General features: G+C 37.0%; 1 protein-coding gene across 1 annotated transcript in view; it reads left to right on the top strand.

Annotated features, from left to right (window-relative positions):
- The window catches only part of CTNNA3 (catenin alpha 3), a 1,573,756-nt gene that overhangs the window by 952,706 nt on the left and 599,148 nt on the right, over window positions 1-21,902 (top strand). The window contains exon 11 of the mRNA XM_060193489.1: window positions 14,070-14,226. Coding sequence (XP_060049472.1) covers window positions 14,070-14,226 — 157 coding nt within the window. The remainder of the gene's footprint in view (window positions 1-14,069; window positions 14,227-21,902) is intronic.

Genomic DNA, 21,902 nt, shown 5'->3' with positions numbered 1-21,902 from the left:
ACCCCACCTTGACTTGGGGTGTCTCGGGTTTGTTCTGGATAAATAAACACAGAGGACTCCAAAGCACCCCTCTTACTGAGGACCAGAAGTGTGCAGTAATGTTGCTTTGCTTGACTTTTACTGCCAGGAAGCCTGAGGGTGCTTCTTCCTGAGCACGTGCTTTCTGGGTTAGAGAGAACTCGACTGGAGCCAACCTAGACTGCTGTGTGGGAGAGGGATCAGGAACTCCTGTTGGGCTAGCATCGCAGGAGAGTGACTCTGGGACTTTCGGAGCCAGAAGGCAATTCCAATGTGTTTAATCAGAAAAGAATCTGTATTTATACTTGTCAAGAAGGAAACAGTAGGGTGGAAAACAGGATGTGATGTAGAGAGGGTGGAGTGAAAAGAGAGTGCAAACCAGTGGGGGACTAAAACAGGGTGTGACTAGGAGAGGGGGCAGAATGAAAAGAGAGTTTGAACCAATGGGATTAAGCCAGTGCCCTGCAGGCAGGGCGGGTCTCAGGTAAAACAGTGATTATGTAAATATACCACAGTGTTAAGCAGGAAGGAGCTGGAGTACTGCCCAACATTTTACTAAGCATCTCGAAGATGGACTGAGTTTTGGCGAGTGGTCTGTTTGTGTGTGTGTGCTGGGGCTGGTTGTGGCTTCCGTTGTTTGAATGTTTCCAGTGATCTGTGTGTGTGGGGGGGGTGGGGCAGGGGACTCCATCATGCCTTCAGAGACCATGTCAGGCACCCTGGGTCACGGTTTCTGCTTGCCAGGGCAGAGAGAATATGCATTTGGATTTTCTTTAACCAAACCCAGTGACAGTTGGATAGGACATTTCTTTCCATTCCTTTTCTTTAAACAAAGATGTATTTATGTTTATGATGTAGATAGATTGATGGATGGATGGATGGATGGATGGATGGATGGATGGATGGATGCATAGATGAACGGATAGATGGATAGACAGACAGATGGATGAATTAATAGATAGATAGATAGATAGATAGATAGATAGATAGATAGATAGATAGATAGATAGACAGACCAACCACAGTACTGCTTAAATCTGACATCCATGGCTTAGGGCATGAAACCTGTCTCCTCGGGTATGTAAGTCCTATGCTCTGAAGATGTAATTTTTAGGATCACACAGGGGTCATCCTTCATGGAATAAGGAGATCATAACATTGTGAGACCGAAGTTGATTGCAGTGCAATTACTTGTCATATGCCTGTGGGAATCCATACAATTATATTGCATTGTGACTCACTTCCTAGTCCCAAAAATGTCTTTATTATTCAATATAAAGCTGACAGATACTATGGACAATGAGATACATCACATAGTTTATTACTAAAATGCAAATGTAGCTTCATATAAAGAAGAATGTGAAGGGGTCCAGTGGTGTTGAACCTGGTTGAGGTTTGCCACATGTTACAATGTACAAGGACCCAGGACAGAAGCCTCAGTCCCCATCTATGAGGGGAAAGCTTTGTGAGTGGTGAAGCAGTGCTGCAGGTGTCTCTTTGTCTCTCTTCCTATCTGTCTCCCTCTGCCCTCCTGATTTTTGACTGTCTATATCCAATAAATTTAAAATAAATGATTTTTAAAAATTAAAAAAGAAAACTATGAGAAGACAAAAAAAATGTGAAAAACTTTACATAGACACTGAGTCAGTATTGAACATTTAATATTTCATCAACTTAGTGATCATTCATAGAATTAGAGTACTGGAATTTGGTACCATACCATTATTGTTAAATTCTAAAATTATTATGTGATTACCAACTAAGTGAATGTCATATCAACTTCCTTCACATACTAGTGTTTTGGAACTTCTGCAAGTGGAAGAGATAGATTCTATTGCATTACATTTTCAGCACCACAAGTCTAAGTGTAGCTGAGATGGAGTTGAAGTGTCATATATCCAGTTATATTTTAATGCTCTCTACATACCATGACACTGAGTTAACCAAACATAAGTTACACATAACTCATTTTTCAGTCCATAAGTTGGTGTTGTTATATAAACCAAGGTTTGTAGAATTATTTATATCAATGCCAATATTAAAGTATCTCTGAAGAAAGATTAAATGTATGGATTTATTTTCAGTTTTAAGTAATTATTAATAAAAGTTGAGTAGTATATACATCTGGATGTTCAAGTCTTAAGGAATGTGAGAGGCATCAGCTACTGTCAGTATAGTTCCCCACAGATACCTCAGAGAAAACACACACACACACACACACACACACACACACACACACACACACACACACTTCTAAGGAAAACATTTCAGGGGAGAGTTACTTTAGTTCTTTTGATAAAAAAGAGGTGTGTGAAGCAAAGCAAAACTCTAATTTTAGCTTTCAATATAAAGTTTCTTCTATAAGTTCACACAGAGTATTCCATTTTGGTGTGTCTCTATTGCCACACTAATAAAATGAAAAGGAACTTCTCATTGGATTAAAAATGTAAATGCAAATTGAGTGCTTCAAAAATCCTGCCTAGAACATTCTAGGATATCATGAATTTTAATCTTATAAACTATTCTTACCACTTACAACAAAATTTTAGAAGTAGAAATTCTTTTGAAACAAATTATTTAAAAGGGAGGATAGAATGAAAGGAATGCTTTACTTTCACAAAGTGTTTAATAATGTACAGGGAAGATGACTCCCCAAAAGTCATAGCTCGCCATGCATGGGATCTTTGGATTTGATCCCCAGCACCCCATGGAGCACCAAGGACAGCACCAAGGGAACTCCATGGGTAGTCAATGAATTCTTTGGTATAACTCTTGTCTCTTATCTTTTCTTATGCCCTCTTTAAAAATAAAGACTAAAAATAGAACTGCGGAGGCTGCTTAGAGATATTGAATATACATAAATCCCTGTGTCTATTCTCCAGCATCAACTGGAAAAATGAACTATTTTGGAATAGTTAACAGCTATTTAAGGTAACAAAGTCAACACCTTGCTGTGAGGACAGAATTCAGATGATATCTTGAAGTGGACTCAATGCTCATTTTATAATTTCAGAGGCCAGGTAGATTTTATAAGCAATATATTATTTGTCTATGACAGAAAAGGCTATATAAATAAATCATACAGTTTGGATAAAAATTAATTGACTGGTGTCAGATGGTGGTGCACCTCATTTGAGTACACATGTTATCATACACAAGGAACAGAGTTCATGCCCCTGTCCCCCAATTGTGGGGGTAGCTTCATGAGTGGCGAAGCAGGTCTATAGGCATATATCTTACTCTCTCTTTACCTCCCATACTTCTCTCTCTCAACAAAAAAAAAAAAGGAAAATATGAATTCCAGGAGTGGTGGGTTTGTACTGTTGACAATGAGCCTCAGCAACAACCCTGGTCGAAAAAAATTAAAGAAAAAGGACTGTTATAAATTTATAAAGCTGATATACTATGGCATTAAAAATAAAAATAAATGTATTGGATATATGGTAGACATATTGCTGTGATTTTCTTTTCTTCCTTTCCTGCCTTTCTGTCTCTCCACCTTCCCCTTTGTCCTTCTTTTTCTGCTGCTTCACAGATGTTTAGAATAGTATTAGCTTTGTTGTAATGTCACTTTTAGTAGAGAAAGTCAGAAAATGATTCAGTTGTTTTTCTTTCTTTTTTTTTTTTTTTTGGTATACAAGTAGAAGATATAGATTCTATCCCATTACATTTTCAGCACCACAAGTATAAGGGTAGTAAAATGTGTGTGTGTGTGTGTGTGTGTGTGTTTTAGACATATATATATATATATGTATATATATACATATATATATATATGACTCTAAACCTCCTATAAATTATCCACTGAACTCAAACTAAATATATACTTAACACAACCTCCTTTAAGTGGAAAATCTGCCTATTGGTTTATGTGACTAGCCCTTTACTAACCCTTAAGCTATAGCTCTTCCCAGTTTTTTTATATTAAATTAGATTATTTGTTACATCACACTCTTTTATTTGGGGAGGCATTTTAAAAAGTTCTAAAGTAGACTGAGAATATTTCAGGTTTTTGGAGATTCTTTTCCCATTTTGTAATTTTTTGAGGATATATTGATTCACATTTATCCAAAAATCTGAGTTAACAAACCTCTCTAGGACAAAAGAACCACTTCCTTGCACCTCTCTCTCTCTCTTTCTCTCTCTCTCTCTCTCTCTCTCTCTCTCTCTCTCTCTCTCTCTCTGTCTACCACAGGTCCTTTGGACTCATACTCCATTCCTCAGCTACCCTTTTCTTCTCCTTAGTAAACTCACATCTGCAGAATTATAAGCCAGACTTATGTCACACTCCCTTTATCTATTACCTTGCATGACCTGCTAAGTCCCACATGTGAGAGATCATCCAGTATTTGTCCTTCTCCTCCTTTTATTTTGTTTCATTCAGCTTGATCCCCTTTATGTTATAACAAAAATCAAGATTTTATCTTTTCTGAAAATTGAGTGATATTTCAGAGTGCATGTGGACTACAGCTTTCTAGCCACTCATCTGTCATCAGACACTTGAGTTGTCCATGTTTTACACCCAGAACTTTATGTATTCTGTGTTAACCTTAGTTCAGTGTGAGATGGAAATCCAGTTTCATGCATTTGAATGTAGCTGCCCAGTTATTCTAAACACTGTTTGTTTAAATGACTTTCCAGTCTCCATTTATGCTCTTGACTCCCTTGTTGTATATAAGCTGTCTCAACTTTATGGCAATGCAATGGCAAGAACATTGCTTGACACTGTAAAAGTGACAGATGATAAATTTATTCTCAGTGAGGAAAACTTCAAAGATATTCTGCTGATATAAACAGGATGAAGATGCTCTCTCTTTATTATTCTTAGCATTAAAAGTTATAGTCATACTGATCAGAAAATAGTAAATACAAGGAAATTTTAAAAAGAATCATCTGAGTATTTTCTCTCTGTGTTGGTGTTTATTTACTCCTTTTATATATTTTTCTACTTCATTTTTAATCTACTTCCTTTTCTTATTTTATATGTTATTCTTCTGCTTTTTTAATCTCATAAATTCTTTCCCTTCATATCTTCTTTTTGTTAATTTTGTTATGTTTATTTATTTGTTTATTGGTTAGAGACAGCCAGAAATTGAGAGGGAAATGGGGTGATAGAGAGGGAAAGAGACAGAGAGACACCTGCAGCACTGCTTCACCACTAGTGAAACATCCCCCCTTCAGGTGGGGACCAAGGGGCTCGAACCTAGGTCCTTGCACACTGTAACATGTATGCTCAACCAGGTGTGTCACCACCTGGCACCTTCATAGCTTCTTCTGAAAAAGTTTTAATCATTCTTTTTCCCTGGTTGCTCAGATTTCATTGTCCCCTTCTGATTATGATTTTACTAAAGTGTTAATTTTAGATATTTTTATCTTCAGTTTCTACTACTATTTCTTCATAGTTACCAATTAAATTTTCTTTTTTATTTAATTTTATTACCTTTATTTATTTGATAGAGAGACATAAATAGAAAGGAAGGGGGATATAAAGAGGGAGATATTTGCAACACTGCTTCACCACTCCTGAAACTTCCTCCTACAGGTGTGGACTGGGGACCTCAATCCAGGTTGCACATTATAACATTGGTGTTCAACCAGGTGCACCACCAGCTGACCCCCTAATTAAATATTCAAGAGATTTGAACCAATCAAACTTTATTTTATCATGCCTAGGACCAATCACTTACCAGTTTATAGATTAGCTTTCTTTGAATTAGGTTCCAATTTATGACCTAAACAATGTTGAAGAGGAAGAAAATATCTTACTTGGCTTCCTGCTAGTAGCTTCTCAGAGTAAGCTGTAAGCATACTGCTTTGCATTGGGGACACTCTATGAATATAGCAGTAAGTTTGATTAACATGCTTAAAATATCATCTCTCTAGCATGAAGAATAGGAAAGCTTCTGATGGAGGGGATGGGATACGGAACAGGTGGTGGGAATTGTGTGGAATTGCATCCCTCTTAAAAATAAAAAAGATGGTCTCGGCGCTAGGTGGTGGAAAATCTGGTTAAGTGCACATGTTGCAGTGCACAAGAACCCAGGTTCAAGTCCCTGGTCACCACCTGCAAGGGGAAAGCTTTGTGAGTAGTGAAGCAGAGCTGTAGGTGTTATCTCTGTCTCTTTCCCTCTCTACTGCCCCCTTCTCTCTTGATTTCTGGCTGTCTCTATCCAATAAATAAAGATCAAATTTAAAAAAAATTCTCTTTCTAGTTAAGAGAATTATATTAAGTAGGCCTGTGTATAAACAAGTATGTGAATTATTACTTATTTACATTTAAATATGAATACACACACACATATATATATATATGTATATATATATATATTTTACTAGAGACCTGTTCAGTTCTGACTTATGGTAGTCCTGGAAACAGAACATGGGATTTTGGAGCCTTAGACACTGAAGTATTTTTTGTTTAACCTTTATATTTTCTTCCTAGCCCTTGAGCTACTATGTAGTTAAAAGTGGAAACTATTTGAGCATTTTCTTATAGTGATTTGCCTGTTTTTACAATCCTATAAGGTTATGGGAGTATAGTTCCACAACCATACATAAAGTATGTAGTTCATTATGCCTTCCTCCAAAATTCTGAGCCCACCAACCTCCACCATCCCCATAACTGCAATAGTTTCCACAGAGTCTGAGAAGTAGTTTAAACACAGATAACTAGTTTCCTAGGTATAGGTGGTGGGACATGTAATAGAAAATGAGATTTTAATAGATTTGTTAGAGATGTGGAACACTGCTGGTGGAACAAAGAAAGGAATGGACTGAAAGAATTAAGGCAGATTCAGTTGTTAACTCAAAGTGATAGAGGTAAGATGATTCATGGAAGTATAGTTGAACACAGTGAGGTTAGAGCATATGCTAAAATAAGGCCTGGGGCATCCCATTATGGAGAACTACAGGTAAGGCCCAGTGTGTAAACTGTAATTGTGGATTTAGATGTTGAATCCCCACTTCCCACTTGCATGGGGAGGCTTCACAAGCATTGGAAAAGTGCTGCAGGTATTTCTTTGTCTTTCTCTGTTTTTATTTCCTCCATCCAAATTTGATTTCTGTTTATATCTAAAAAATAAATATTAAAATAAAAAAGAGAGTTTCAAAAGTGAAATGATGGGCTAGATGCTTCTTATGTGTGGTATGTACAGATTTAGGTACAGACAGATTCCTACCATGATTTAAAGGAAATGGCCTCAGAAAGCAGCACAACTGATTTCAGCTATTATTAGGTGTGTATAAAGTGAGTTTAAGTATCTTTCCTCACCTCTAGATATTTAACTAAGATGCTAGCTAAAATATATTGGGATAAAATTTCTTAAACTCTTTTTTAAAAAATACTTATTTATTTTTCCTTTGGTTGCACTTGTTTTATTATTGTAGTTGTTGTTGTTGTTGTTGTTGGATAGGTCAGAGAAGTGGAGAGAGAAGGGGAAGGCAGAGAGGGGAGAGAAAGATAGACACCTGTAGACCTGCTTCACCGCTTGTGAAGCGACTCCCCTGCAGGTAGGGAGCCTGGGTGGGGGGGTGTCGAACCGGGATCCTTGCACTTTGCAACCACCTGTGCTTAACCGGCTGAGCTACTGCCCAACTCCCCAAATTTCTTAAAGTCATAATAGAGTTATCATACCTTCTGAATTTTGTCAGCATTTAGATTTAAGCTAAATATCAAGAGAGGCAAGTATGTTTTTATTAAAAAAAAAATGTTTTTCACAGTGTGCTATGTCAAATCAGATGCATTGGATCAGCAGCAAAACAGAAAATGTTCTTACAAATATGGTGTGTCTTTTATTCATGATTCTACATTCCCACTGAGGTTTCTGCACCAGTTGTACTTTAAAAATATGCTTCTCTGTAAAGGCATAACTTCAGCATAACTACATGTGTACACAGTTGAACAATTTCTGAGCAGATGAAATACCAGAGAACAGAGACTTTGCAGTATACAAAAATGTATATTTGAGTTAATAGTTTAATAAAATCTTAAAATGAAGACAAAGAATACTGCTAGTAGTTATTTCTAAAATTACTATGTTTTCTCAAACGTTTAATTTGTCCCTCTTTCCTAAAAATAAATAAAATCTCAACATATTTTTTCAAGCAATTAACTTTTTATTAATACAATAAATTGTAACAATTTATTGAGAGTTATTTATATAAAGCAAAGGACACTAGATTAATAGTTTAAAATGTTTGATTGTTATTATATTTTGCTGAAATCTGAATCACTCATCCAACACTCTGCAATATCAATGATTACTGTTTCACAAATCAACTTCGCGTGGTCTTCATTTTTCTTGATTGACAATATTTGACAGTTTTTATTCTTCCTTTTTTATTTTTTTTCATTTTTTTTATTTAAGAAAGGATTAATTAACAAAACCATAAGGTAGGAGGGGTACAACTCCACACAATTCCCACCACCCTTCCTTTTATTCTTCCTTTTTATTCTTCCTTTTAACTCTTTAATACCTCTGTTTTATTGCTCTCTCATAATAATTTCTGTTCTTGTTTTTGTCCTTTATCTTTTCCTCAGATATTTTCCAGCTGTCCTCTTGGGTTTTCTTTCAGCTGTTACTTCTCCTGAACTTTTTGTAGATGGTGAAGCTAGAGTCTACCTCACTTGAAGGTTTCTCACTTATGTTTCATAAGGTATTTTCATGTTTCTGTTAACATTACTCCCTTCTACCCTCCACCCAAGGAGACAATACAATTTTATAATAAAGTGGTTCTCTGAGTGGGAGTATGTCATTACAAAGCTGGAAACTTGTTAGAAATGCAAATTAATGGGTAACCTGGTGCATCATTTGAGTTCATACTCTAATGTTTAGCGCTGTAATCTGTCTTCAAAGTGGTTTTGATACAAGCTAAAGTTTGAAAATCACTAGTACTTGCAATTGCTTGAATTTTGGCTGCTTCTTTTACTAAATTAGCTATTTTAGAAATGAGGTTGGGATGACTTTGTTGTTTTGCGCGGGCTATGTTGTTTTCGCCGGGCTGGCTTCACGGGTGGGTAACAGACGACCAGGGACTCATGGTTGAGCTGTAGGCAGTATCTCTTTATTCATGCAGGACGCAGCACAATCTAAGACGAGCTAAGTTAAACTCAAAGTACAGTACCCTAAAACTCACAATGCTGTCTTTATATATACTTCCCAAGTAGGGTGGAAACAGGATGTGACATAGAGAGAGTGGAGAGAAAAGTGACTGGTGAAAATCAGAGTGTGACAAAGAGGGGGCAGATTAGGCGAGAATCCTATCACTGAACCACAAATGCCCTGGAGGGAGGGTGGGACTTGTTAACAGTGGTTATGTAAATAGAATGAAGTGGTTATGTAAATAGAATAGTGTTAAGCAGGGGGGATTTAAACCAAATGAAACAGAAGGGGTCTCATGCATACCAACAATTCCCCCTTTCTTTTTAACTAATGGCCATTGTGGGGTGAACAGAAATGTATATCGTACAGGTGTTTTCAAAAGAACTGGCATAAGACATGGAAAACAAAATAGGCGAACAGCAATAACCAGTGTGATGTCAAGGGGAATGTTTCTTGCCTAAAAGGGCAAGGCCTAGCAGGCGAAAGGACATTTCTTGCCTCTGGGGGCATCTCTTGCCTCAAAGGGCGTTTCCTGCCTCTGTGGGCATCTCTTGCCTCTTGGGGCTCTTCATGCCTCTGTGGGCATAACCTAATAAGGAGGGGGAGTTTTCTGTCTCTGGGGCAGAGCCTGCAGGCGAGGGGACATGATCTATAAAGTCTCAAGGCAATTGGCTGAAGTTAGTCTTAGAGAAACACAGCAGCGTGTACCAGTAAGTCCGATGGAGGTGTCAGTCCAAAGTAGCTGACCACAGAAGAAAATGCCAGAGGATGAAATGCTGATGGGGAATGTCGGCCACCAGAATTCTGCTTTTCTGTAGAGAGTGATCTTTGGAGTCTGTGAATCTGTTTCTTCAGGTCGTGCCAGGTCACCTCATTGGTTTCCGGGGGCGATGTTGTAATCATTCCATCTTGTGGGCGATGTCAGAGAACAGGATCCAAATGGATTTCCGGGAATTTCATTTGAGTAGATGCTTTTTCATGTGAAGACTTGACAGCGGAAATTCACTTACTTGTCAAACAAAACTTGTAGCAGATTAGAAGTTTACTATAATTGATAACTCCATTATAATTGGAAGTCCTTTCTAGTATGATTTTAAGGTTGTTTAAACAGTTTAAACTCAATAAAATGTGTAAAGGTAAACAGAAGAACCACGGTTAAAAGCCTCAGGCATGAGAATAATTAACATAATCATTGCACTATCTGCCCCACCCATAACTCATACAGTTTTCAGGATTAAACGTTTCAGATTCATGTCAAGACGTAAAAGAGAAATCAAAGGAGGGAAAAAACAATTTTTTGGATTGTTTCTGGATGTCTCTAGAAATCATGGCTGCGTCTAGCTTTTTTTTAAGTCAATGTCAAACAAAAATTCAGTCATTCAAATCATTCTCTTATGAAACGCAACTTGAACCAGATTATCAAGATCTCAACATGTATGATTAAGAATCCCCGGAGGGCGTCCTAGCCCAAAAAGGTCCTCGAAATTTAGGGTGCTTCTGACTGTTCCTGCTGGATTGCTTCAGGCACCCATTTTTAAAAGCGTCTTCCCATCGAAGAAAGAATCCAATCAGGAGAGTAGAACTAACCACGTGTCTCCATACTTGGGAACTGCCAGGGTACTCGAGAATGTTCTTCAAATTAGAGTAGTCCTTCTCCACGGGAAACATTCGAGAAGAAGTCCAGAAAGTTCCAGGGGAAATCCCCATGCATATCCCAAGGTCTACGATCACAGTCATAAAGAACCAAACTGTGGCCCGGAGCAAAATGTAGTCCTTTTCCTCAGGAAACATGGGAGAGGGAATCCAGAAAGTCCAAGGAGAAATCTCCGTGCATCTCCCAAGCTCTATGATCCCTGTCATAAGAAACCAAAGTTCCCGGTCAGGGAACCGAAATGTGGCCCAGAGTAAAATGTTCCAGAGACAGAGTAACTGTCTCATGATGAAACAGTAGAGGCTTTGGCAAACCTCTTCATAAGTAGAAAGGCAACCCATGGTGGATGGGTAGCCAAGTTTACCTATCTGGACGATGGGAGGGTTAGGTCCCACACTGATGCCAGTCCATGTTTCAGGGCTTATTTCAGTCCCTGTTCAGGCGCCATATGTTGTTTTGCACGGACAATGTTGTTTTCGCCGGGCTGGCTTCACAGGCAGGTAACAGACGACCAGGGACTCATGGTTGAGCTGTAGGCAGTATCTCTTTATTCATGCAGGACGCAGCACAATCTAAGACGAGCTAAGTTAAACTCAAAGTACAGTACCCTAAAACTCACAATGCTGTCTTTATATATACTTCCCAAGTAGGGTGGAAACAGGATGTGACATAGAGAGAGTGGAGAGAAAAGTGACTGGTGAAAATCAGAGTGTGACAAAGAGGGGGCAGATTAGGCGAGAATCCTATCACTGAACCACAAATGCCCTGGAGGGAGGGTAGAACTTGTTAACAGTGGTTATGTAAATAGAATGAAGTGGTTATGTAAATAAAATAGTGTTAAGCAGGGGGGATTTAAACCAAATGAAACAGAAGGGGTCTCATGCATACCAACATGACTTTTCTTTGTTAAATCTATACTATCCAGTACATATAAGATTTCATCTGTCCCAATGTGAATTCTAATAAGTGTTGCTACAATTCACGAACCGTTATATGAGTGAAGAAAAGAGCAAATGACAAAGATTTTATGCAGTTTAATTGCCCATCTCTGTCTAGAATGTAATTTGTGTGCAGAGGTAAGTCATTCTGAAATTGATCTTCATAATTAGGAAAGTTAACATCTAATACCCTTCATCAATACTAGCCTTCCAAACAATTGTACATCTACAAATCTTTAACCTCCAACCTCTCCTTTTGCACAATACTATAATTCATTCAATTTTTTAAAATATCAAATAAGCAGTCTGACTTCACATCTGAAGGATTTAGAAAAAGATCACAAACATCCAAAGTGTCATGCGAGGCTTCTATGAGCAACTATGTGTCACCAAACTGGAGAATCTGGAGCAGATAGACAAATTTCTAGACAAATATACCTTTCTGAGACTAAACAAGGAAGAACTGCAAACCATAAGTTGACCAATTACAGCCAAAAGAAATTGAAAAAGTAATGAAAAAACTTCCCCTCAAACAAAAGTCCAGGCCCAGATGGTTCATCAGAGGAAATCTACAAGAATTTTAAGAAGGAGCTAATGCCTTTTTTGCTCAAACTCTCTCTAAAAATATTGAAGACACAGGAATACACCCAACTGTAACATGGTGCCTTCATTTACATGTCCTTAATTATTGTTTCCCACCAATTTGTCAATGGCTGTATGATAGTTTGGGCAATATTTCATGCAATCTCATCCTATTCCAGTCATATGATCTATTTGCAAACCTTATGATTTATCACCAAATTCTTTCCCCTTAGTGACAATACTCAAATGCCCATTTCAGTGAGAGGTCTTTCTAAAGTTGTAAATATTTATTTTCACACCACTCCTTGTCCTTCTCTATCCTGTCTTTCTCCTTACTTCTTATAACCATCTAATAGACCATATATCTTATTTATTGATATTTAACGTCCTAATTATAGGGGCAGTTAATGGTGTACCTGGTTGAGCACACACAATATAGTGCTCAAGGTTCCCACCTTCAAGGGGAAGCTTCATGATTGGTAAAGCAGTGTTGCAGGTCTCTCTTTCTCTCACTCTACCTCTCCCTACCCTCTCAATTTCTCTCTACATCTATCTAAAATTAATAAATAAATTATTTCTAAAAAATCACCAATTTCCTAGTCTTCTTAACTGAAATATAAGCATCATGAAGGCAGTAGATTTTGTCTGCATTGTGTTATTACCATAACCTTATAATCTCGAGCACTAATTTATATATAATAGATAATCAGAGCGGTCTGGCAGTATTGCATCTGGTTAAAGCTCACATAGTACAAAGCACAAGGACCTGTGCAAGGGTCCTGGTTCAAACCCCCAGCTCTCCACCTGCAGGGGTGTTGCTTCACAAGCAGTGAAGCAGGTCTGCAGGTGTCTTTCTCTCCCCCTGCTTTCCCCACCTTTCTCAATTTCTATGTCCTATCCAATAAAATAGAAAACAAAACAAAACAAAACAAAAAAGCCACAGGAGCAGTGAATTCATAGTGTTGTCACGGAACTCCAGCAACAACCCTGTAGGCTAATTAATTAATAGTTTAAAATAATCAGAATATATTTGCAATGTTGAAAGATAACAAATGAATTAATAAATAATGAAACATACTGGTGAAAGTCTTCAAGTCCTCAAGGAAGTCAAATCTCTTATTCCAGTGATTTGCGTATGAATGCTATTTGTGTAATGTGAACCCAAAGGACTGGCTGAAAGTGCTACTCTTCTGTGAAGTCTTCCATCTCTGCTGAAAGTGCTCTTTCTCATCTTCATTGCCAACTGCATTATTTGTCCATGTGGTGGCTCATCCTCTTAACACTGAACTGAATTATAGTTACTGCGTATGTTGGCCTTCCCATTAAGTAATATAAGGTCCGTTAAATACAGCTACCCACTATCTTTTTTTTTTATTTATCGGTTACACTTCTCAGTGCAGTGACATTCATTTAATATAAATAAATTAATCAAATCACTTCTAAAAATTAAATTATTGACAAAATGGAAGCATGGGTACACGTGATATCTTTTTCTCTGTTATAATATAGCTATTTAATTTGAGTGTTTGTCACAGAGGACGCCGCTAAAAGAACACCTCTAATGACTAGAAAACTAGCTTTACAGGTACAGAGCAGGACTTACTTACCTAAGGCTCTTCATTCTGTCCTAGAGCCTTTGTATTTTCACATAGGAGAGAGAGAGAGAGGAAAGAGGACCATTCCACTCAAACATGGAATGGAATAAATAGAAGAACACCTAGATCTATACAAAGACAAGTGCCAAAGAAATCATCATGTGAATGTTGTACATCTTGACAGATTATCAATGCTGCCCTGGCTTTGGCTTCAAGACCCAACAGTCAAGTGGTCAAAAAAACCATGGAAATGTACAAGCGCACCTGGGAGAATCACATCCATGTTCTCACTGAAGCCGTAGATGACATTACAAGCATTGATGACTTCCTTGCTGTATCTGGTATGTTTTTGATTTTTTTTATCTTTATTTATTGGATAGAGACAGTCAGAAATCAAGAGGGAAGGGAGGGATAGAGAGGATGAGAGACAGAGAGACACCTGCAGCCCTTCTTCACCACTTGTGAAGCTTTCCCCCTGCAGGTGGGGGCCAGGGGCTCGAACATGCATCTTTGTGCATTGTAACGTGTGCGCTCAACCAGGTGCGCCACCACCCAGCCCCTGTTTTTGATTTTTAAAAATTTTGATTTTAAATTTATGGCAGTTTTATTAAACAGGATAATATTGAATATAATTGATATTATGCAAAACAATGGGCCTTTATCAGCAGACATTTCCAGCACAATATACGATATATTCTAATCATATAATGAACTCTAGTGAGCCAGATATATAAGCAATCCTGACAACGCAACAAAATATACCGTGTCCTTAAAAGAAACTTCTGTCATTTGGTAAGGCATAATAGAAGACAGTAGAAGGAAAATTAGAAAATTCAAACTTTTTACCTGTGTCTATGTATTTTGATTTTCCTGAACTTCTTTTCCAACTGATTTTTCTCCACTCAGGAAAAAAAAAGTATGTATATGTGTGTGTGAATTTGTTTATTTATTTGAGATATGTACTTAAACTACTAGTATATGTATTTGAATAATTATATTCTAAAGAACCATAAAAACCATATCAAAACACTTAATTATATCTGTAATAGGAGGGCTTGAAATTCCACTTCAAACTAATATAATCCCTTATTACTTAGAATGGCACCCCACAGACTGTAAACTACTGTTATAAACTGATACCCCATGAAACATAGCTGAAATTTTGATTATACTGCTGTAAGGACAAATAGGTACTTTAAGAAATCATGTTTATTCCCTTAAAATTAAGTCTCATGTTATATAACATTTTCCCACTTGTTGAGAGGTTTTGATGTTAATAGAAAATGTATGAGCAGAAATTCTAACATTTTCGGATTCTGTTGTATATTTTCTTTTTAAATTTGATGGGGAGGTGGTTACTAGCTTGTAGTACAGTTGTTGGTATGTGGGTACAGTTTCTTATCTCCCTGGATAGATGTCAGCAGAATACTCTCAACCCCAACTCAGATCATTTTCCATCATCATATACCAGGGCCACACCATCCTTCTCTTCCTAGCATGGTCCAGTCTTCAACAGATAATTTGCCTATTCTTTTGTTTGCATGTATATACACTTGTTTTTCAATGAGCATAAAAACTGCTACTTTATGCATTTGCTAAATTCTTAGTGATATGAGTACAGCTAATGTATATTGAGACATTCTTTTTTTAAATATTTATTTATTTATTTATTATTTATTCCCTTTTGTTGCCCTTGTTTTATTATTGTAGTTATGATTGATGTTGTTGTTGTTGGATAGGACAGAGAGGAATGGAGAGAGGTGGGGAAGACAGAGAGGGGGAGAGAAAGATAGACACCTGCAGACCTGCTTCACTGCCTGTGAAGCGACTCCCCTGCAGGTGGGGAGCTGGGGGCTTGAACCGGGATCCTTATGCCCATCCTTTGCTTTGCGTCACCTGCGCTTAACCCGCTGCGCTACCGCCCAACTCCCTGAGAGACATTCTTTATAGTTAAATTCTCAAACATGATGTTCTGGTTTTTAGCTATTTCCCTGCTTACAAGGCAAACAAACCTACACATGCTACTTAGTATGAATACATTATTTTTGTAGACTGATGGCACAATAGGATTCCTGGACATAAAAGAAAGTGGGAGTTGGGCGGTAGCCAGAGGGTTAAGTGCATGTGGTGCAAAACTCAACGACCAATATAAGGATCTGTGGGTTCGATCCCCAGCTCCCCACCTGCAGGGGAGTTGCTTCACAGGCAGTGAAGCAGGTCTGCAGGTGTCTGTCTTTCTCTTACCCTCTCTGTCTTCCCCTCCTCTCTCCATTTCTCTCTGCCCTATCCGACAACAACAACAACGTTAATAACTACAACAACAATAAAACAAGGGCAACACAAGGGAAAATAAATAAATATAAAAAAATTAAAAAGGACATTTCATTAAAAAAAAAAAGAAAAGAATGCATACTTAAACAAGTCTTACATTATTATACCTATGGAAGGCCTGGGGTCTAGGCAATCCTTAGTTCTCAGAAAAGGAGCTCATAGTTTATTGCTGGGTCAATGTGACCTGGTGAAGTATGAACGCACTAGTTTCCTTGAACAACTCCGGAACATTATACCTGCAAATAAGAAATAGCTCATTGGAATGTTGTTCATATAAAATAACCCTTTTACTTCATATAACTACATGTTTAAGATAACTGATATATTTTTCTTATATTTTATTGACTTATTTTCCTTTTTTTGTTGCCCTTGTCTCTATAGTTGTTGTGGTTATTACTATTGTTGTTATTGATGTTGTTGTTGTTGGATAGGACAGAGAGAAATGGAGAAAGGAGGGGGAGACAGAGAGGCGGAGAAAAAGACAGACACCTGCAGACCGGCTTCACCACCTGTGAAGCGACTCCCCTGCAAGTGGGGAGCCGGGGGCTCGAACAGGGACCCTTACTCCAGTCCTTGCACTTTGTGCCACATGCGTTTAACCTGCTGTGCTAGGTTTATAAGACCTAGCATAGCAAAAATCTCATATAACAATATTCTGGATATGTAGGAGAAGTATCTTTTCATTAACATTTATAATTATTCATTACTTTGTAACAGTAAAAGATGAATTCATATTTAACATGTTTCATTATTGTAGTATAATCTCTAAAGATAATGCACTACATTATTTCCTATATCTCGGTTTCCACACCACTCCCACCACCAAAGTCCTGTGTCCCCAGCCCTTACTTCGAAGGATAACCACCATAATTCTCCTAAGGTCTAAAGATGATTTAACTACATTTTTTTTTGCAAGTTCATGTGCTTCAATGCTCTATATTCTACACATGAGTAAATCATTTAGTTGGTGTCTTTCACTCCCTTCCTTACTTCACTAAGCATAATCAACTCCAGTTCTATTCATTTTGTCTGGAAGGACACAGTGTCTTCCTTTTTAATTGTTGAATATATGCAGTGTAATTTCTTTATCCAGTCACCTGTGGATAGGCATTGAGTTTACTTCCCCATTTGGGCTATTGTGAATAACTTGTGAATAACTTGAACATAGGGGTGCACATGCCTCTTCAAATTATCATTCACATGTCATTTGGATAAATGCCTAAATGTGGTTGCTGGATCATAAAGTGTTTCCACTTTTATGTAAGAATTCTCTATACTGTTTTTCCATAATGGGGGCAACACTGGCATATTTCAAGGTATCTCCCTATATGATGTCATTGAATTTTGATGACATTACGAAAGAGAAGTCTTTTAAGATGGTATATGGTTTTAGCTACTTAGTGGCTTAGACAATCCATAATTCAGTGATTTATTAACATGAGAAGGATAAAAGACTACAGAATAAAAATAAGTTTTCCCCAAACATTAATTAGCATCCACTGTTTTCTCATGTCTCTGTGCTTTCAGTTTAGTATGAGTTTAATAATGTTTTTATTACATCATAACTTCTTAATTTTTCAGCATCTGTTCTCATAAATCATGGCATTTTCTTTCTATCTCAGTGGAGTAAATTAGAAGGGATATGACTTACTCTATACATCTTTTTTGTGTGTGTGTCTGCCAGGCTAGAAGTCCTAAATTAAGACCACAGGCCAAATAATGATGGATTTCATTTTTTCAGATGAAAAACCACAGTTAAGTAATTGTGGTAGGGACTGTTATAGTCTAGCAGCTTTTTTGATAGGCATATTTTCTTCAGAAAAAGTGTAAATGTGATCACCAGTTATTTTATTTCTCTGCTAAATCTTTATTACTATATTTCCCTTTATATTTTAACTCTCAGTAGATATACTCAATTTTATTTAACAAATAAAGGAGTCTTAATTCTGCTTTCTCCTGAGTCAATTGTGGAAATTTCTGAGTTCTCAATTCTCTACTTCAAAACATGGTCAAGTTAGCTAGAAAGGAATTTGAAACTTTCAACTAATATTGTTATTAGGAAAACAGAGCCATGTGTAGTAAAGTGTTCACAATGTTTAAATTCATTTGATTGCTCAGTAATGACTATTTGCTCTTGAAATAAGTGTATGCATTTTAAAACTAAGGTCATTGATTTATTGTTTATTTTTCAAGATTTATTTCTCAGTAAGAGAGAACCAGAACATCATACTGACACATGGTATTAATATCAAACTTGGGACCTTATGTTGAAGAATCTGAGACATCATCCATTCTGTCACCTGGATTACAGTCTTTTATTTACTGTTGCAGCTTCAAATTGAAATATATCATGGATAATTTTACAGTTTCATGTTTACTTAGATATTAATTTTTGTTTTTTAATTGTTATTTATTTTTTTATTTGCACCAGGTCACTATAAAGGTCAATCCTAATAGCCAATTTTGTCTTTTATCTTCCTTATTTTGTTTACTTGATAGGACAGATAGAAACTGAGAAGGGAAGGGGGAGTAGAAGGGAGAGAAACTGAGAGACTTTCAACAATGTTTCACAACATGTGAAGTTTCTTCCATGCAAGTAGGGTTCAGAGACTTGAACCCAAGTCTTTGCATATGGCGGCATGTGCACTCACCAGGTGTGCCACTACCCCCTTAAAATTGCTTGCTTAAATAATTACCAAATCCTTATGACACAAATGTCCAAATAAAAATTTTCAGAAGTTCTCTTTTATTTTGTTCCCTGCTATGGAAAGAGAACTCCAAATATAAGTGTTTTATGTACTTTCTTGAAAAGCATAACATACTACAGCACTGATTTAGTGTATGTTTTAAAATTTGATGTATAAGAATAAAATGAAATAATGAACCAAAAACCCAGTAAACTAAAGGAAAGAGATATTTGCCAAACTAGCTTCTCTTCTGAAATTCTTTTCAGTTTAATGATGTTTATGATACTAATGCCACCTTGCACATAGTTACTGAAGAGCCCTTAATTCCTTGTTCTGTATGTTTCTGTAATATGTCCATTTTCCACATATCCACTGTTATCATTCCATTTCAAGTCACTATTTCTTCTTTCTTTTTTAAGCATTTATTATTTTTTTTAAATAGAGATAGAAGCCTAGAGGGGAAGAGGAAACAGAGAAGGAAAGAGAGAGAGGTGGGTCTGCAGTACTGCTTCACTGTTTGTAAAGCTTCCCCTCTACAGGTGGGGGTCAGGAGCTTGAACTTCAGTTCTTAGGCATTGTAACATGTGCAGTCAACTGGGTATGCCTCTGCACTGTTTCTTACTTGAACTACACAGGACCTTCTTAATTGACCTACTTCTGGAGTTTTACTTGGAGATTTATAATAAGTATTTAGTGAATGAAAATAGTATGTATTTGCATTTTTATTTCTAACCAAGATTTACTATGGATATTGTCTTATGTTGGTGTTAAATACATTCATTCTTGAAGTATGCTTTTTAAAAATCTCTCAATACTAAAACATAACTTTAATCATTAAACAACACAGTTTTCTGTGACCTTGGCTTGGTGACACAGAGCTAAATTTGATATCACCATAAAAATGCATTATCAAAGTTCTCTGTGTGCATGATGTTGTGAACATCATGTTTGACTTCTATAAAGTTGTGTCAGATAATCAATAATACAAAAATAGTGAGCTAATATACTATATAAGCCAATACTTTTCCAATAACCATTTAGCAAAAACGTTAATGCTACATATACACACATGGTAGCAATATCCAAAATGTTATATTTATAGCACACAAAGTAAACATTGAATCTCAGTAAAGTATTTATGGAATGGAAGTTGGAGTAAATCATATCATTCAAAAACAAATCAGTACAAGTGTATTCACTATCGGCTATGTGCAAGCAGTGTTCTGGAAAGTTATGAATAGAAAGAAGGAAAAGTCATACTATTTGCTTTCATAGGACTCACAATCTAGCATATACACACCTAATTCCAGAAGGATTAAAATGATCTTAAAAGCAAAATGCTGTGTAATTAATATGCTAATTGAGTTAATGAACTGAACTTTGACAAAATTGAAATAGCATGTCAGAAAGAGAAAAGCATGTGAACACCCATGCTAAGTTTGAGGAACAGTAAATTGGCCAGCGTGACAGAAACAGAGAGGATGCATCCCTTACTATGCCCAGAAAGTCCTAAGGTGACATTATATAAAGCTCTAAGGGGTTGTGCTGTGGTGCACCAGGTTGCACTATGCATAAGGACCCAGTTTCAAGCCCTTTCTTCCCACCTACAATGGAGGACACTTCACCAGTGGTGAAGCAGGTCTGAAGAGATCTATCTTCTTTCTCTCTCCCTATCTCCCCCAACCCTCGCAATTTCTCTATATTAAATAAAATAGAACAAACAGAGAAAGGCAGGATTTATACTAGAATAAAGCCCCAAACACTTTTAGTGAAATGTCATTTCTCTGACATTTTTAAGTATTAGAGTGATAGATTATATCATGTTTTCAGAAAACAACTCCAGGTGTTGGAAAAAAGTTTTAATGGGGGTGGGGTTGTAAGTTAAGTGCTCATGGCGTGAAGCGCAAGGACCAGCTAAGGATCCTGGTTGGAGCCCCAGGCTCCCCACCTGCAGGGGGTCGCTTCACAAGTGGTGAAGCAGGTCTGCAGGTGTCTATCTTTCTCTCCTCCTCTCTGTCTTCCCTTCCTCTCTCCATTTCTCTCTGTCCTATTCAACAACAATAACAACAACAATAATAATAACCACAAACAACAACGATAAAACAAGAGCAAAAAAGTAGGGGGACTGGGGGGGGGGGCGTGCTCCTGTAACAGTGGATTCGTGGTGCAGGCACCAAGCCCCAGCAATAACCTTGGAGGCAAAAAAAAAAAGTTTTAATAAAAGTAGTAATAAATACTGCTCCTCTGGAACAAGTAAAAGAAGAAAGTAAGCTTCCATAAAACTATTGTTCCCTAATTTTCTCCAGCTTACCTCCAAGGAATTGAACTACAAGACTAATCGGTTCAAGATAAAATAATGTTGAATGTGTGATGCTAGTCAAAGTGCTACTTGAACTTGGCTTAGGTTTAATGACCCAAGTACTTATTTATGAAGCAAGAAGTTCTTCCTTGTCAGATTAGTCCAGTAAAGAGTTCTGTCATGTTGTAAATATGTTTGTTTTAGCCCCTTTTGAAATCTCTGTGATTTCATTTTCATATGATGGTAAATGACTTAGTGGTCATTGTGGAGACTTCACATACATTGTTCACATACCTTTAACATTAGTCATAGAGGAAAAAAGAAAGAGCACACATTAAAAAATGATTGAAGAAATCCCCCAAAGTAAATTGTTATTACTCCACTGGTAATTAGATTCTGAATTACTGCCTGTACTTACATGGCTCCTTTAAGCATGTAAACTGCAATTTGTAGAGCATTAGTGTATGTATTAAAAGAAAGCTCACTCAAGATGCTTTCATTTGAATGAATAATAGTTGTATTACAGAACTGTTCAGTTTGTATAAATTAGATCTTTAGAAATATCATAATTAGAAGTGTTTAATTTATTATTTTTTCTTTATTGAGGTAATATTGGTTTACGGGACTGTGTAATAAAAGTTGGAATGATAAAATCCTTAATATAGTGAAGCAGGTGGGGCAGCATTTTAAAAGTAGATAG

Source organism: Erinaceus europaeus, chromosome 1 (assembly GCF_950295315.1).
Source record: "Erinaceus europaeus chromosome 1, mEriEur2.1, whole genome shotgun sequence".
Classification (NCBI taxonomy): Eukaryota; Metazoa; Chordata; class Mammalia; order Eulipotyphla; family Erinaceidae; genus Erinaceus; species Erinaceus europaeus.
Note: the sequence above shows the minus strand (reverse complement) of the source record. Positions and strands in the feature narration are given on the sequence as shown.